Source organism: Lampris incognitus, unplaced genomic scaffold, assembly GCF_029633865.1.
Source record: "Lampris incognitus isolate fLamInc1 unplaced genomic scaffold, fLamInc1.hap2 scaffold_119, whole genome shotgun sequence".
Classification (NCBI taxonomy): Eukaryota; Metazoa; Chordata; class Actinopteri; order Lampriformes; family Lampridae; genus Lampris; species Lampris incognitus.
In genome coordinates this window covers 176829-193195 of record NW_026611094.1, presented here as the reverse complement: position 1 = coordinate 193195, position 16367 = coordinate 176829, and the positions used below count along the sequence as shown (strand labels likewise).

General features: G+C 45.0%; 2 protein-coding genes across 3 annotated transcripts; one reads left to right on the top strand and one right to left on the bottom strand.

Moving 5' to 3' along the window:
- Window positions 1-1709: 1709 nt before the first annotated feature.
- On the top strand, window positions 1710-8366 carry taf12 (TAF12 RNA polymerase II, TATA box binding protein (TBP)-associated factor). 2 transcript variants are annotated; one of them, XM_056301750.1, is made up of 6 exons: window positions 1710-1844; window positions 4381-4607; window positions 5157-5234; window positions 6666-6780; window positions 7013-7101; window positions 7253-8366. In XM_056301750.1, exons 2-6 carry the CDS (start codon window positions 4527-4529, stop codon window positions 7286-7288), a joined length of 399 nt encoding a protein of 132 aa, XP_056157725.1. In that variant the 5' UTR covers window positions 1710-1844; window positions 4381-4526; the 3' UTR covers window positions 7289-8366. The 2 variants fall into 2 exon arrangements, with proteins under 2 accessions (XP_056157725.1, XP_056157726.1); XM_056301751.1 differs by lacking the exon at window positions 1710-1844 and adding an exon at window positions 3759-3874.
- An 889-nt stretch (window positions 8367-9255) lies between these two features.
- rab42b (RAB42, member RAS oncogene family) lies at window positions 9256-12666 on the bottom strand. Its single transcript, XM_056301749.1, has 2 exons — window positions 12348-12666; window positions 9256-10298 (listed from the first exon to the last, which is right to left on the bottom strand). The coding sequence occupies exons 1-2, from the start codon at window positions 12563-12565 to the stop codon at window positions 9848-9850; spliced, it is 669 nt and encodes a 222-aa protein (XP_056157724.1). The 5' UTR covers window positions 12566-12666; the 3' UTR covers window positions 9256-9847.
- Window positions 12667-16367: the final 3701 nt, after the last annotated feature.

Below are 16367 nucleotides of genomic sequence, written 5' to 3'. Positions count from 1 at the left end.
ACTATGTATACTACCCAGGTTATACTATATATACTACCCAGGTTATACTATGTATACTACCCAGGTACTACCCAGGTTATACTATGTATACTACCCAGGTTATACTATGTATACTACCCAGGTTATACTATGTATACTACCCAGGTTATACTATGTATACTACCCAGTTTATACTATATATACTACCCAGGTTATACTATATATACTACCCAGGTTATACTATGTATACTACCCAGGTTACACTATATATACTACCCAGGTTATACTACCCAGGTTATACTATGTATACTACCCAGGTTATACTATATATACTACCCAGTTATACTATATATACTACCCAGGTTATACTTTTAATACCATCCAGTTTATACTATATATACTACCCAGTTTATACTATATATACTATCCAGTTTATACTATATATACTATCCAGTTTATACTATGTATACTATTATATATATATATAGCTTTTCCCCCCGAAACCGTCAATTGTTGTTGTTATAAGTGCGCAACTAATGAGGAGTGGAATATCAATACAGATACAGGAAAAACGTTTTTAATATATATATATATATATATACACACGCACGCACGCACGCACGCACACACACACATATGTCAACAGGATGTTGCAGTGAAACCTTCGATGTAGAAAAAAGCTCAACAATTCAAGAGCAAAGATATATTTTTTTTTGCTCAAAGTATATTTTTATAGCTTAAAAAGTATATATATATATATATATATATAGTGAGCAGCAATGTAAAGTAATGCATAGTTCTCTTCTTGCTCTGCAGAAAATTAACGAAATTAAAAATGATACAATGTTGTTCTGTTATGATCACAAGATTCTGAAGTTAGTACCCTCCCAAGAACTTTATTCTGCTCTGTAACAATATTACCATCAAGTTTATATTATATTCACACACACACACACACACACACACACACACACACACACACACACACACACACACACACACACACACACACACACACACACACACACACACACATATATAAAGTGAGCAACAATGTAAAGTAATGCACAGTTCTCTTCTTGCTCTGCAGAAAATAATTAACAAAATTAAAAATGATGCAACATTGTATTGCTATGATCACAAGGTCAAGGTCATTTTTATTATCCCCGGGGGACAATTTGTTGCACGGCCAGCAGTAAATACAGTCAAAGATCAACACACAAAAGGATTCACACACAAAGAAACATGGAGCACAGAATCACAATAAAGTCAGTTTATAAGAGAAACAAACACACTGCGTGACGTCAACAAGGCACGTGGGCATGAGCGCGGGTGAAAACGTGACTGAAGACGCATCGGTTTTATTTTGACGGAGGCTTGTTGTTGAGGTCAGTGACCTCATACCACAAACAAGTTCAGCGGAATGTGACGCGTCCTTATACATGCAGGTCCAACGCGTGAAGTGCAAGCCGTGTCAGAGAGGCCTCGCTAAGCAGAACGCAGGTATTCAATTATTACAGGTGAAAAAATAATAATCATAAAAAAACTACAGTCAATTAGAAGCACAATGCATTTTCGAAGCAGTCTCAGTCGTATTGTTATAGTCCGTTATGCCTCTGGAAAATGACATGAAAGGAGTTGTGGTGGCAGTTATGTAATTCCACTATGACATCACATGAGGAACGAGGCAAACCCCTCTTACAGTGTTGTCACATGATTTTGATATGTGTGTCCATGAACGGACGCATTCAAACCCAGGTCATGGTGAAAGATTAAAAATAAGCAAATATCAAATATGAATTGCCCTCACAGGGTCGATCTATGGAACAACTGCGGAAAAGAAATGAAGACGTGTAAATCATGAGGTAAGTTTAAACAAAATAACATGTTGAACAGACGTGGGATGGATGAACAAAAGAGGTGGACTGGAACAACATGGCATGATACGTGACGTGCCTTGCTCGACTTGTGCTGTTTTGTTTATTTTGAGTTCTATGCACTGGTCTTTCTTTTCCTCTTTCACTTCCGTTTTGTTCTGAACGTTTTGTTCTGACTGATAATGCACTGCAGCGAATTCGGGGGACGACGCAACCACAGGAACTGCCGCGGCCGGGACGCGAACCCGTACCGCCCGCACCGCAGGAGGCATCGCTAACCGCTAGACCAGTGGTTCTCAACCTTTTTGGGGTCCGGGACCCCCTGCGTAATTTTGATCTACCCTGAGGACCCCTCCACCTGATCTTGGGGGAGGGGGGTTGCAATTTGATAGAAACAGTAGAAATTGCATTTTAAATTGCATTATAGCATTTATTCACTCTTTGGGGCAAAAATAAGAGCTTTCAGTTGTCACTTAGATATAGTTAACAAAACAGAATTCTTATGCAGTAACTTTCAGATATATGTAACAAAACAGAATATGTATTCAGTAACTTTCAGATATATGTAACAAAACAGAATATGTATTCAGTAACTTTCAGATATATGTAACAAAACAGAATATGTATTCAGTAACTTTCAGATATATGTAACAAAACAGAATATGTATTCAGTAACTTTCAGATATATGTAACAAAACAGAATATGTATTCAGTAACTTTCAGATATATGTAACAAAACAGAATATGTATTCAGTAACTTTCAGATATATGTAACAAAACAGAATATGTATTCAGTAACTTTCAGATATATGTAACAAAACAGAATTCTTATGCAGTAACTTTCAGATATATGTAACAAAACAGAATTCTTATGCAGTAACTTTCAGATATATGTAACAAAACAGAATTCTTATGCAGTAACTTTCAGATATATGTAACAAAACAGAATATGTATTCAGTAACTTTCAGATATATGTAACTAAACAGAATATGTATTCAGTAACTTTCAGATATATGTAACAAAACAGAATATGTATTCAGTAACTTTCAGATATATGTAACAAAACAGAATATGTATTCAGTAACTTTCAGATATATGTAACTAAACAGAACATGTATTCAGTAACTTTCAGATATATGTAACAACAGAATTTTTATGCAGTAACTTTTAACAATGCCAACGGGAGCGAGATCTCTTATTAAAATACAACAAATTACACTTGTGAAGCAGATGTAATTAGAGAAAAAAGTCCTGTTACCCTTTATAGTTTAGGTAGGAAAAGGTCTCAGTCACATTTGAGTAAAATAATCCTATTTCTATAAATGTCATAGGATCTTTTTTTTTAAAGATATTTTATTTTCACGGACCCCTTGCAATTACACCACGGACCACTAGGGGTCCGCGGACCCCCGGTTGAGAAACACTGCGCTAGACTAAAGGGCCATGCACGTTAAACTATTAAAAAAAAAGAAGAAAGGAGTAGGGCCCAGGAAAGTTCTTTACTTCCTCCTGCGCCCTTTTCGAATATAGTTATCACTTGTATGGTTGCAGAGAGTTTGCATAGTATGTTCACTTTTATTTCCATTGGTTTTGTTTTCCTGCCAAAACACTTTACACTGTTATTTTAACATGCTAAAATCAATCAGTCAAGCAACACGTACACGCTATAACGCGGAACACCGTAGTTTTTTTTGTGTGACCCTTCAATGTCACAATCCTGTGAACATATGACAGATATGACACCATTTTAGACACGCCTCCTATGAAAGGACGATACTTCCCACAACGGAGCGGTTTGGCTAAACCGAGTTGCAATTCGGACACTATTCCAGCAGGTGGCAGCAGAGAGAACACGTTTTCGCCGGAAACAGAAACCTATAGAACGGAAGTACTCCGTAAAAACGGTCCGTCTCGTCGTGTTGTGCTAAAAGCGCTCTGAAGAGTACGTGCGGCTTAAATTCCCACATTGTGGTCGCCTGGACGCCGAAACATGGACAGATAGTGTTTGCTGTGTCAGGTAGGTGTGCGAAAAGTAACAGCTAGGTTGTGGAATTAGTGTGCAACAAGCTCTTCGGATGGTTTTGTTGTTGACGGCGTTAGCCCAGCTTGCTAACGTCAGATGGCTACTATTGTTTTTAGCAGTGACATGCAAAGTCAACTGTACGTATCCGCGTTTTGCCCGCACTGCTAATATTGTTGAAATTCTTCTTCGCGGACACACGAACGGTTGCTCTTCGATACACCGATTTCTTCTTCGTGGGTGTACAGATGACAGATACACGTTCATGGGTACAGGTGTTTCATGCTTGTGGTTCACATGAATTTCCCGTTCACGGAGATGCTGTTTATTCCTGTCACGATTTCCATGCGTATGGTTTGTCGGCGCTAACTGAGTTGATTTGTTGGGTAAGAGTTGGCTGGTCAAGTTTAGACCCTTCAATCTACTGAGAGAGTACCTGTCTCAAATGTTGATTTTTAAAAAAAAAAAATTAAAATAATAATAATACCTGATTGTTTTCTCAGATCTACGGACCTGGTCTATAAAAAGAGTGATCCCTTCACTTATCTACCCGACCAGGCCTGTCAGCTTGGAATATAAAACCGTCAGTGGAACAATTTCGCCAACCACAACATTCGAGACTCCCTCCACTCCACCCGTGGTTGTCAGGATGGCAAACAGCACCGCAACCCCAGGGAAGGTCCTTGGGACCCCAGGCCCTCCTGGCAGAAGCAGCCCAGAGGGATCTCAGGTTGGGATGTTTGGCACCCGTTATTTCTCTCGGCCAAGTCATTTGTTAGAACTAATGTTAATGTCTGTGGTACGGATGAGCCCAAAACAGACCTTGTGAGGGAGTGGGCCAAAATTTGGGCCCCCCCCCCACATCTTGTTTACATCATCTAAAGGACCCTCTTGTTTAAACCATGCCCCTTTTTCCTGTCAGTTCGAAGGTCATTATATTGAGGAATAATGAAAGTTAAGACGTCTTGTCATGTCAACAATGGACTCAAATAATGTGAAAACCATTCATCAGTCTATCACCATGTCATAAAACTGGCCCTTAGAAACAGCATGCCAAAAACTATTGAGAACTCCTGTGTTAAATTGTGTTTTCGAAGACTATATTCAAGAGATGTTGGTACAACATCTGGCACTCCCGTGCTTGAACCTCATCTTAAATCTGCCGTGGGTGATTATGTTAGGCTTTTATGTTCTTTACTGTAAAGAAAATTATGCTGCTACTACAAGCTTACCAGCCCTGCATTCTAAACACTTAAAATTTTCTCTGCTTTCCTCCCAGGTGCTCAGTAAGAAAAAGCTGCAAGACCTGGTTAGAGAGATTGACCCAAATGAACAGCTGGATGAGGACGTGGAGGAGGTCTGTCATTGATTTGAACTTTCGTCTCACCTTTAATTCTGCACTGTAAAGTAAAAATGTGCATAGTTAACATAAGAAAGGTGGCAAATAAACACCACACAAATGCTCCCAGATCTTAAGCAAAAGGTTGGGGTGGTTGCCTACACTTGCAGCCATTTGGGAGATGACTAGCCTTGACTTGGAATACTTTCTCTATTTAAGTAACTTAGTTTGATGGTTAAATATTGCAGGTGCTTGGCTATGATGGGGATAAAAAGCCGATATGGCCTGTTTGCTGGGGTATTTCGTGAACAAGATCTATAAATTATATATACAAAACGGGGTGCAGAAATTTGGGCACTTCCTGGTCAAGCTGCCTTTTACAATTAAAATCTAAGTGAACAGAAGGAGCTAAGATGACCTCTAAATAGTACAGTGTTAAATATGACACATTTCTTTAAATTTTACATCAAGGTTGCTTATTTGATTTTTTTTACACTTTAAGAGTAATGAAAAAGGCCGTATGCAAAAGTTTGGGAAGCCTGTCAGTTAGTACTTTCTAACTCCTCCTCGGGCAAGTATAACAGCTTGCAAACGCTTCTTGTACCCAGCTTTCAATTCTTTCACCTCTAGCTCAGAAATATTCTTCAGCCTCCTTGCATGCATAGCATGTTTTGAAATCTCGACACAGATTTTCAATTATAATAATAATAATAGTCTGGGGACTGTGGTGGCCATTCCAAAACCTTCATCCATCTTTCCTGGAGGTGCTTCATGGTTGATTTCGAGGTATGCTTCCGATCATTGTCTTGCTGCCTCTCTTCAACGTCAATGTCTGGACTGACCTTCGAATATTAGTCTCTAGATTTTCTTGATATTTGGTGGGATCCATTCTTCCTTCCACCTGCACAATATTTCCTGTGCCCCCAGCTGTCACACAACCCCATGTTATAATGGCTCTAACCCCAATCTTAACAGTTGGCAAGGTGTTCTCTGTAAATGCTTCACCCTTTTTTCTCCAAACATACCTTCTTCTTTTTTTTGCGGTGGCAAAAAAAGTTCAATTTTGGTTCCTATTTTATTATTTAAAAACGGTAAAAAGGGGGTGCCCCGGTGGCTCACCTGAGTCCCTACCACAGTGGCCTGGGTTTGATTCTGGCCCGGGCCCTTTGCTGCATGTCATCTCCTCTCTCTCCCCCTGCCTTTCCTGTTTCTCTCGACTATCGCTATCGAATAAAGGCAGAAAATGCCCCCCCCCCCCCCAAAAAAAAGAAAGAAAATAAAAGCAATCTTGCTTTAATATTTCCAGAAAGGTCTCATGTTTAACTTTGTTACATTTAAAGTTCAGGTTTGCTTTTGATCACTAATTTGTAACAGACATTTAAACCAGAGGTGCCCAAATGTTTGCACCCCACTGTATGTATGGTTTTCCACATTTCTCTGCCATCTCAGATGCTGCTGCAAATCGCAGATGACTTCATAGAGAGCGTAGTGACTGCTGCATGTCAGCTGGCACGCCACCGCAAGTCCAATACCCTGGAAGTGAAGGACGTGCAGTTACATCTTGGTAAGTAACCGTCCTCTGTTGTAAAAGTGTCCAATACTTGAACGTTGGTTGACTGTTACCTACAACTGATAACTCAATAACACATTTACTTGGCATGTTAGCAAACTTTGTTTTATATTCTGAAGCAGTAACGGAAAAGTTCCGAGGTGTGAATGACTAATGTGTATGGGAGCCCTGGGTAGACCATGTGAGTTTACTGTATTGACGCTTGTGTTTTGGTGTGTTTTGTCAGAGCGCCAGTGGAACATGTGGATCCCTGGCTACGGCTCAGATGAAATTCGGCCTTTCAAGAAGGCTTGCACCACAGAGGCTCACAAACAGGTAAGTAGGAAGTGGTTTCGTTTCTGTTGGATTTACCACAAAACGCTTCCCTTCACACGGTTCACTTTTCACCAGAATTTCTTTGTGTGTGAATTGGGGTGTGCGTTTAATACGAAGAGGGCCTAACTGCTTGTGTTTCTTCTCATTACAGAGAATGGCACTGATCCGTAAAACAACCAAAAAGTAATACTGTGTGGTATGAAGATGTACCCAACCTTTGTGCTTATTTTTTTTTTCTTCCTCCAACTGGGACTTTTTTTTTTGGGCGGGGGAGGGGGGGACTGGTCATGATGAAGATGAAGGAAATGGTTGGGATGGGACTATGAAATATGGTTTTGGACGGTGGGATGTATTTCTTACAGTGGGCGGTGCTATTTTAATCTGTTTTCACTGGTGTTTATCCTAGCATCTTAACAGGAAAAAAAATTTCCAGAATGTGATTCTTAGGTTCTTTATCATTAATTGGGTTTCCCTTCACCCTAGGTTGGCAGAACTTTTTTTTTTTTTTTCAGTAAGCGGTCATAGAGATATGTTTTTTTGAGATTGTGAATACTACTTCACCCAATATGTCTTTTGATATTCTAAAGTGCAAAAATAATATTAATATTATTAATATCACTATTATTATTGAATGTTCTGTTCCTTAAAAAAAAAGTCTCCTTGTCTTTGGAGTTACCTTGTCAATAATGGATAATCAGTACTGTGTGTAACCCAAGTGTAAGAAAAGTTGTGGCTACTCTACTTTGTTTCACTTAGATTACTCTTCCTCTGGATTACGGTCATTTCTTTGTAAAGGTATCGTTGGCCACAAATGTGCATATCTTTTTGAGGCATGTGTTTGCAGTTGTTTAACAAGTGTTCCATAATGTCCAAAATGGGTTTTGTCACTTCCATGCAGATAAAGTATTCTGGTTCTGATTCTGACATACAGGGGTACGGACAGAAACGCACTGTGTCACAGTCATCGAGAAATCGACCCCCCGATACTGACTTTACAATTTCCCCAGAAAAATAAATGGCTCATATTCAGCGAGACGGATTGGGGGGGGGGGGGGGAAGGGTTTACACATTGGAAACGAGCATTTTTTTTTTTTGACTTTGTTTGGCAGTGTTTTAGTTGGTGCACAACTTATTTTTATCACTGTAAATTAAATAGTCTTTAATTTCCTGTGAAATGGTGTGTGCTGTGTTTTTGTCATTTCTCCTTGCACCCAGCGATAAATGCGTGTTGCGGTTCGTCTGCCACAGGAAGTGACGTGTGCCTGCCTGCCTGCCGCTGTGACTGACGGGGCCGAACCGACGCGGTTCAAAAGCACCAGCGCGCTGAAAGGGAACCGCTGAAATCTGCATGTGCGCAGAGCCGAGGAGTTCACTTTCTGGTGCAGATGTGGCCGTTTAGCTGCTCGCCGGTGACCCTTGGTTCTGGCGGTGTTCCAGAAAAGGGAAATGTTTCGTGCATCTCTGCGGCGGAACGGAAACGGGACCCCACGTACACGCGCCTTCGGTTTATAAGGTGAATTTTAACGTTGTCCACATTGGCAAGGAAAGAAAAACACTCTTTGGGTGGTCTGCGGCCTTTGGCCACATAACGCTTTTGCCAGATGAGAACTCGGACTCACAGCCCGAGTCATAGTCTCGTACTTAGATGATGAATTAGAATATTCAAGACGTGATGCACATCGAAGGAGGACCCGGTTCTGCTCTGCTCTCTGCACTCGCCAAAACAAGTTTCTGGGTCAAAGTTCACACCAGGTGGGAGTGCAGTCTGGTATTTGAAGAGGAAATGGCAGCTTAGACTGGCCCTTGAGATTTTTTGTTTTGGTGCTCAGTTTGATCATTGACATGGCGAGACAGACGGCGATCCATATTTGGGGAATGAATATAATGGCGGCACAAGCATCAGTCACACACTGTGCGGACCCGAGGCCACAGCCGGCGAGGAAACCGCTCTGGGTTTATGGACTGATCAAATCCTGCGGCACTAATCCCTATCGGTCAGAGAGGTCATGACCCCTGTTAAAAGGTTTTGGTTTTTGTTTTGTTTTGCGGGTCACCTGCCAGCCTGAGCTTTAACCCACTGCCCTTTAAAACCATCAGAGAAGACTGGGCTGCACCAGTCCATAGAGAAAAAGCTATGAAAACCATTTTCTTAATCGTCGAAACAATTTTAATGCCTCATCAACGTAACTTATAGATCCACGTGCTTTCATTATTTTACAGTGTTTAATTGTTTCGGTCCTGTGCCAACACTGGACTCGAAAACCGCATCATTTCGAAATGGAAGTACATCACGCATGTATGTGCTACACAGGAAAATAAGCAGTCAATTCACACCAGCAGAACGCCAGATAATCGACAGTAATCTATATGTTGTGCGTCAATGCAGTGTTCCCCTTTGGCCAAATAACGATCCCACAGTCCGCCCGCTCCCCCGCTGGGACCCGTAGCTACTAGAAGACCAGCGTTTTGTACACACATGTGACCACATGCTGATCCACACAGCAAGGTGTTCTCCATGCACACCCTTTTAAGTCTGCATGTTCACAAGAAATCCAGCGGGGAAGTACTTCCACTTCCCAAAAAAACAGCCAAGTTCAGATTATTTCAGCACAACCAACGCTGTGTAAGACGATGCTTCCAACATAAAACTTTGATCACGACGACCACGCGTCTGGCACAAACGTCTCGTCGATTCCCTTTTGGTGCCACGGCGGCGCGAGTCGACGGGCGGCTGCGCGTCCACGGTTCAACCACAGCACTTCTTGCTTGGCTTGGGCGTGACGGCGGACCGCGTCAGGCTGGCCCTCTGTAGCTGCAGGGCCCGCGGGCCCGAGCACTTCACCCCGTCCCAGCCCTCCCGCAGCTCCACCTCCCTGCTCATCAGGCCCTGGTACACCCGCCGCGTGAGAAGCTCGAAGGCCTCCGTCACCTTGTGCCCGGTCTTGGCCGAGGCCTCCACGTAGGGCACCCCAAGCTGTCCGGCCAGTTTCTCGGCCTCCTCCTTGCTCACGTCCCTCTCCCCCGGGGCGTCTCGGTCGCTCTTGTGGCCCACCAGGACGAAGAGCACTCTGTGCGGCTGGACCCACTCGCATACCTCAGCGTGCCAGTCCTTGATGTGCTCGAAGGAGGCTCGGTTGGTCAGGTTGAAAACCAGCAGGCCCCCAACGGAGTTGCGGTAATAGGAGCGAGTCACCGACCTGAGGGGATCAGAGAGAGAGAGAGAGAACACGAGGTGGTCTTTCAATGTGGTTTCAGTCGGGTCTGGCACACGGTGATTTAGACGCCAGCCTATTTCTTTCACTCAAAATGAGCAATTAAACCGATATTTGTCTCCTGTGCCCTTTTTTGCATTAGCGGGCATAAAAGACGGCACTTTTCCTTTCCGAGTTTTACTATATATAAAAGATAAATTCTCTGGCGTCGATGAATGAGGACATTGTAAAGGAAGCGGGCGAGCCCCTTTTAGCCACCGACTTCCCAAAAAAGGCCCGCGAAAGCCGCGGCTTACGTGAGCCCGTCTCCCTCGAGCTCACGGGAAACCCTCGTGAGAGAGGAGATGTGAAATGTTCCCTGGAAGCGACCGTGCTCGTCACAGCCGCTTTCTGCCGGGGGGGGGGGGGGGGGAGTGAAAAAGGGAGGGTTTCCACCGAGTTTCCGTGGCTCACGCCGGGGTGGCGGTCTGCAGACCTCGTTCCAGAGAACAGGTAAACATAAACAGGCCCAATCTGTGACTCGCATGACTGGAAAACCCAGATAATGAAATCACGAGACGGGCTTAAATATATCGTCAGCTGATCCGGGCGAATAATAGACTGGAGTGGGTCAGTTCTGTTTATTTCATCAAACCTGATGAGTTTAAAACGTGATATACCTTTTCAGTGGCTGTCTGCCCTGCGTGTCTCCACACGCATCAGGTGGACCCAACACGGCTTTGTAAGGGACGGGGGTGCACTTTATATTTGTTGCTTAATAGCATAATTGCAGGGTTGTTGTTTTTTTTACAACTTGGGTTTTATTTTCATTCCCAGGCGGCATCCGGATGTGGGCCACTTCAGGCAGTGATGCGGCACTGGTGGTCTTCTTCTGGCCCTGACAACATGGATGTGAGCCTGAAGTGGCCCACATGTATAATAGCAAATATGGCCCAAATACACCAAATCAAATGGGGGCCTTTTTTGGCAAAGATGCGGTGCTCTGGGCAACATGTGATCTGGATGTGACCCTGAAGTGGCCCCGTGTGGTAAATGGTGAATATGGCCCAAATATCACACAACAAATATGGCCACCTTTGGCAAATATGTGGCACATGCGGCATCACAACGGCTTGGTTCTGGCCCAGATCTGGCAAACAGGAGCGGACCGCCCAAGTGCCATCATTCCACCCGGTATGTGGGCCGGATGAAGGTGTCGGGTGTGGGCCGGGTCCGGGCCGCAGCAGTTTTGCCATCGGGGTCGTTTTTACCATCGTGCATGTAAGTTATATTTACCCACCAGCTTCATTATCAACATTTTGGACACAGGACCACCACTCAGACCCAGCTTTACAGCGCTGTCTTACAGGGCTGCTGGAAAGTCCCAACTTAACCCAAGTACCGAAACCACATTTTTCGAAGTGAAAAAGAAAAGTTCTAGTGAAAAGTTATTTCCTTAAATGTTCAGTATCGTCATCGGCGTTGCCGAGTTACTTCTTAGTTCAACTTGCAGGGACGACTCGCCTGCACCTACCGCAGTAGGTAGTAGTAGCGCAACTGAGAAGTCACAGATAATGATGACTCATGTAAGCAGTCTATGTGAGACACTAGGGTTTGTTGTTGTTGTTGTTGTTGTTGTTGTTGGGAGGACAGGTTCAAGGCTTGTGTTCAGTTGCTCCACAAGAGGTCATTGTAAAGCTGTGTCCAGCAGTGGTCCCATGTCCAAAATCTCCAAAATGAAGCAGGTGAGGGAACTATTATCATGGCACGATGGCAAAAACTTCAAAAATGAAGACCCAGGTTGTAAAAAAAAACAAATAATTGGAACCGTCCTTTAAATGACATCATGCAACTTCCTCGTGGGAACCTGTGTCACGAACGGCTCGGGTGCGAGAGCAGGCCCAAATAACAGAACCGGCCGCGGCTTAACGAGAAACATTTGCATAGGCGTGCTCGGGAATGAGGATGCCTTTACGTTACGTTTCGATCGAGAACACGAGCGTCCGCGTGGACCCGGCCACGGCACTGTGCGACCACAATCGCTCCTCCCGTTACCTGAACCTCTCCTGGCCCGCTGTGTCCCAGAACTGCAGCTTGACCCTGACCCCCGGCTCCACTTCCAGGAAGTGAACGTGGAAGTCCACGCCCACTGTCTGATTGATGGACTCCAGGAACGTGTCCTCGGTGTATCGCTTCAGCAGGGAGGACTTCCCCACCGTGGAGTCCCCCAGCATGATGATCCTGAACTGGTACTGCCACAGGGTCAGGTCCATGTCTGCCGATGGAGGAGGAGGACGGGTATAGAAAAAAAAGAGGAGCAGAGAGAGAGAGAGAGAGAGAGAGAGAACAGAGTAGGGATCGGAAAAAAGAGACAAGGAAAGGTTTGGCGAGAAGAAGCTGGACCAAGAGGGGATGGCCGGTACAGAGTGAAGCCAATGAGGGGGATCCAGGAACGGTGGGAGAAGTATACAGCCGGAGAGATGGCAGCGTAGAAGCCCGGAGAGAAAGAAAGCGAAAGAGGAAGAGGGATCTCCCTCCTTTAAGGGTCCCGCTATTGGCAGGGAAAACCCGAAACCGGTTCCCGCCAGCTGGATCTCACGGACACCTCTGCCGCCGAGCAATAGCCTGCGCTTGCGCCACTCCTCGTAAACTCACGCCCGGTAGATCAGTCGGTCCATGGTCAACGTGCACCAGTACACGGCCGGCAACACAAATCGGTCTTTTCCATTGGCTGGGTGTGTGTGTGTGTGTGTGTGTGTGCCGTGTCTGTGGCTCCACAATGGAAGGAGGCGAGTAGCAAAGTCCAGCTCACACAGCAAAGTTCAAAACTGTTTTTTTCTTCCTGTCCTCATCCGAGTTCCTGATCTTGACTTGCTGCTGCTGTTGTAATCGCTGGCAATTGTGTGTGTCCATGTGTGTGTGTGTGTGTGTGTGTGTGTGTGTGTGTGTGTGTGTGTGTGCAATAGAGGGGTGGGTCCTTCCAAAGTTTCCCTGTGGTGCCTGTTGAGTCTTGATAAAAGGAGGGGCATGACAGATGGCAGAAGAACAAGGCGGAAGGAGGAGGGACGGAGGGCTCGACATCAAATGGAAAGGGAGGGCTAGAGGTTATAGAAAGTGGGGGGAGGAGGAGGAGGAGGAGGAGGAGGAGGAGGAGGAGGAGGAGGAATACCAGGGAAGTGGTCGAATTCATCACCATATCGAGGCAAACCGGGTCATTTCCTGCTCTTGCCATCCTGCAAGTGCGTGTGTCACCGTTAACCGAGCATGCAGGAGGGAGGGGGGGAGAGGGAGGGAGGGAGGGAGAGGGAGGGAGGGAGGGTGTGCAAACTTATTTGTCTTAAGCTCAGAAGCCTCCGTGAGTCACCGCGTTCTCCTAGACGCTCCGGCGATTTCACAGCCTCCTGCGTAAGCTACCAAACATAGCTACTGGCCAAAAAGGAAGCGGTTAACAATGCGGCCAGAGGTCCCCTGGGAAATGGCGGGGGGGGGGGGGGGGAGGTCTGCCTCGGGGTTTGTGTATTATCCGGGGGCAGTCCCGACGTCAAGGCCGCTTTAAAGCTTGAAAGCAAAACAGAAGCCGAGTTTCTGCTCTTCGGAGCACAACTCCTGCAGCGGAGGCGAAGGCGAAGGAGGGCGACCTGGGGAAGGGGCGCGGCGCCCTAGAGTAAATGAAAAGATTGTGACTCCTGCGTGCCGTTACACACCTCATAGTCATGTAGCAGTGAAATAAGACTGACGGAAGAAGCCAAACCAAACCCTGCAGGCTCTCGCTTTATGGTGTGCCTGTTTTGGCCCGTATAGAAAGTGGAGAGTGGCTGTGCGAGGCCGAGGCCGAGGGCACGAGAGAGGGATTTCTATACGATGTTAGCAACAGTTAGAGGGACACACACGTATGTATGGCCCTCTAACTGCATTAACTTTCTGTCTTGACGTCTTCTTTGTTTTGTTTTGTGTTTATATACACACACACACACTTACATACATACATATACATATACACATATAGTAATATATGTTATATATGTATATGTATACACATATATAAAGCAATATATGTGCCATATATGTATATATTGATATATATATAGCTATATATAGCGATATATAGCGATATGTGTGTGTGTATGTATATATATACATATATATATATACACACACACACATATATATATGTATATATATATATATGGGATGATTATATATGTATATATGCATATATACAGATATAATCTATATATATACATATATACACATATATTTGCTAGATAAATGTGTGTGTGTATGTGTGTGTATATATATATAAATAATATATGGGATGATTATATATGTATATATGCATATATACACATAATCTACATGTACTATATACACATATATTTGCTAGATAAATGTGTTTGTGTGAGTATATATATATATATATATATAGCAAAGTTTACAGAGGAAGAGGTTGGCAGAGAAGAAGTGGGACAGGCAGAGAGATGAAGAAAGTAGACAGGAGTACAAGGAGACGTAGCGTAAAGCGAAGAGAGAGGTGGAGAAGGCGTAGGGTGAGCTGTATGAGAGGTTGGACACTAAGGAAGGACAAAAGGACTTGGACCGGGTTGGCTAGACAGGGGGGAGGATGTGCAGCAGGCAACTTATACAACATAAGGCCTATGTTTCATGCAGTCCGGCAACTTATAGACTCTCTCTCTCTCTCTCTCTCTCTCTCTCTCTCTCTCTCTCTCTCTCTGAATTCAGTGCCCCAGTCGATACAAATAATCAATAACTGCCACCTCATTTACCACCGAGCACAAAGAGAGCAGAAAGTAAATCCTGGGGGGACAGAAGCGACAGCATCTGTCTGGACCTGCTGACTCTGTGATGAGTGATGACTTTAGTGACGGCACATCACCGAGGCGTTGTACTTGTCTGACGATGCTACGCTTTCTGATGCTTTAGACGCCGGTGATGCCGAGATCAACTCCGCGTCTTAGCATTAGCCGCGTGACGCTGATCGAGTTACGGGAACCTTTCCATTGCCGTTTTTTGGCCATGGGGTCAAATTTTGCCACATCATCAGCTCGCCGTTTCGGTTCAAGCTGTAATGACAGCTTCGGGGGAGATATGGTAGTAAGGGGTAATGAACGCTGGAGGCGTCCTTCTCTGGCTGGGCCGACTGCACGCTTGGTTTGCCCCTCAGTGCAACAATCATCAGTTCAATGACCTTGACGTTGTTTGGGAAGGGTGTCAACAGACGTGTCCCGATACCAACTGTGTGAAACTGCTAAGATGTTGCATTTCTATTCATGCACAACTGATTATGTTTTCATTCAAGATGACATTTTTGGGGGGGGGGTGTCCCCCCTTTTTCTCCCCAAATTGTACCCCACTCTTCCGAGTCGTCCCGGTCGCTGCTCCACCCCTCTCTGCCGATCCGGGGAGGGCTGCAGACTACCACATGCCTCCTCCCATACATGTGGAGTCGCCAGCCGCTTCTTTTCACCTGACAGTGAGGAGTTTCACCGGGTGGACGTAGCGCGTGGGAGGATCATGCTATTCCCCCCCCCCAGTTCCCCCTCCACCCTGAACAGGTGCCCCGGCCAAGCAGAGGGGGCGCTACTGCAGAGACCAGGACGCATACCCACATCCGGCCTCCCACCCGCAGACACAGCCAAATGTGTCTGTAGCAGTGGCAGCTGGTGCTAAAACATCTTGGGGGGGGGGGGGGGGCAGCAGCACACCCGACAGCTGCTTTAATGTCCACACAGTCACAGAGTTACCCACCACCACACCTCGTGGTGGGTGTGAACGTGATTGACAGCCACGAGAATTGTCCAATCACATTCGATCAAAAAAACATTAAAACAACACCAATTCGCTGCCAATAAAAGCGGGAGTGTCTGGGGCATCACAGAACAGCGCCCCCTGGACAATCTGAAGAGACCAATCAGACAGCAGCCTCAGGTCACCTGCTCACGACAAGTTTGAGGCCCTACATAAGGTATGGTTTGGCCGGCGCCCCCCACCCAGGAAGTATATGTATTCAGACAGAAATCAATCAAATACCATTTGGAGCCAATACTTAATGGCTGC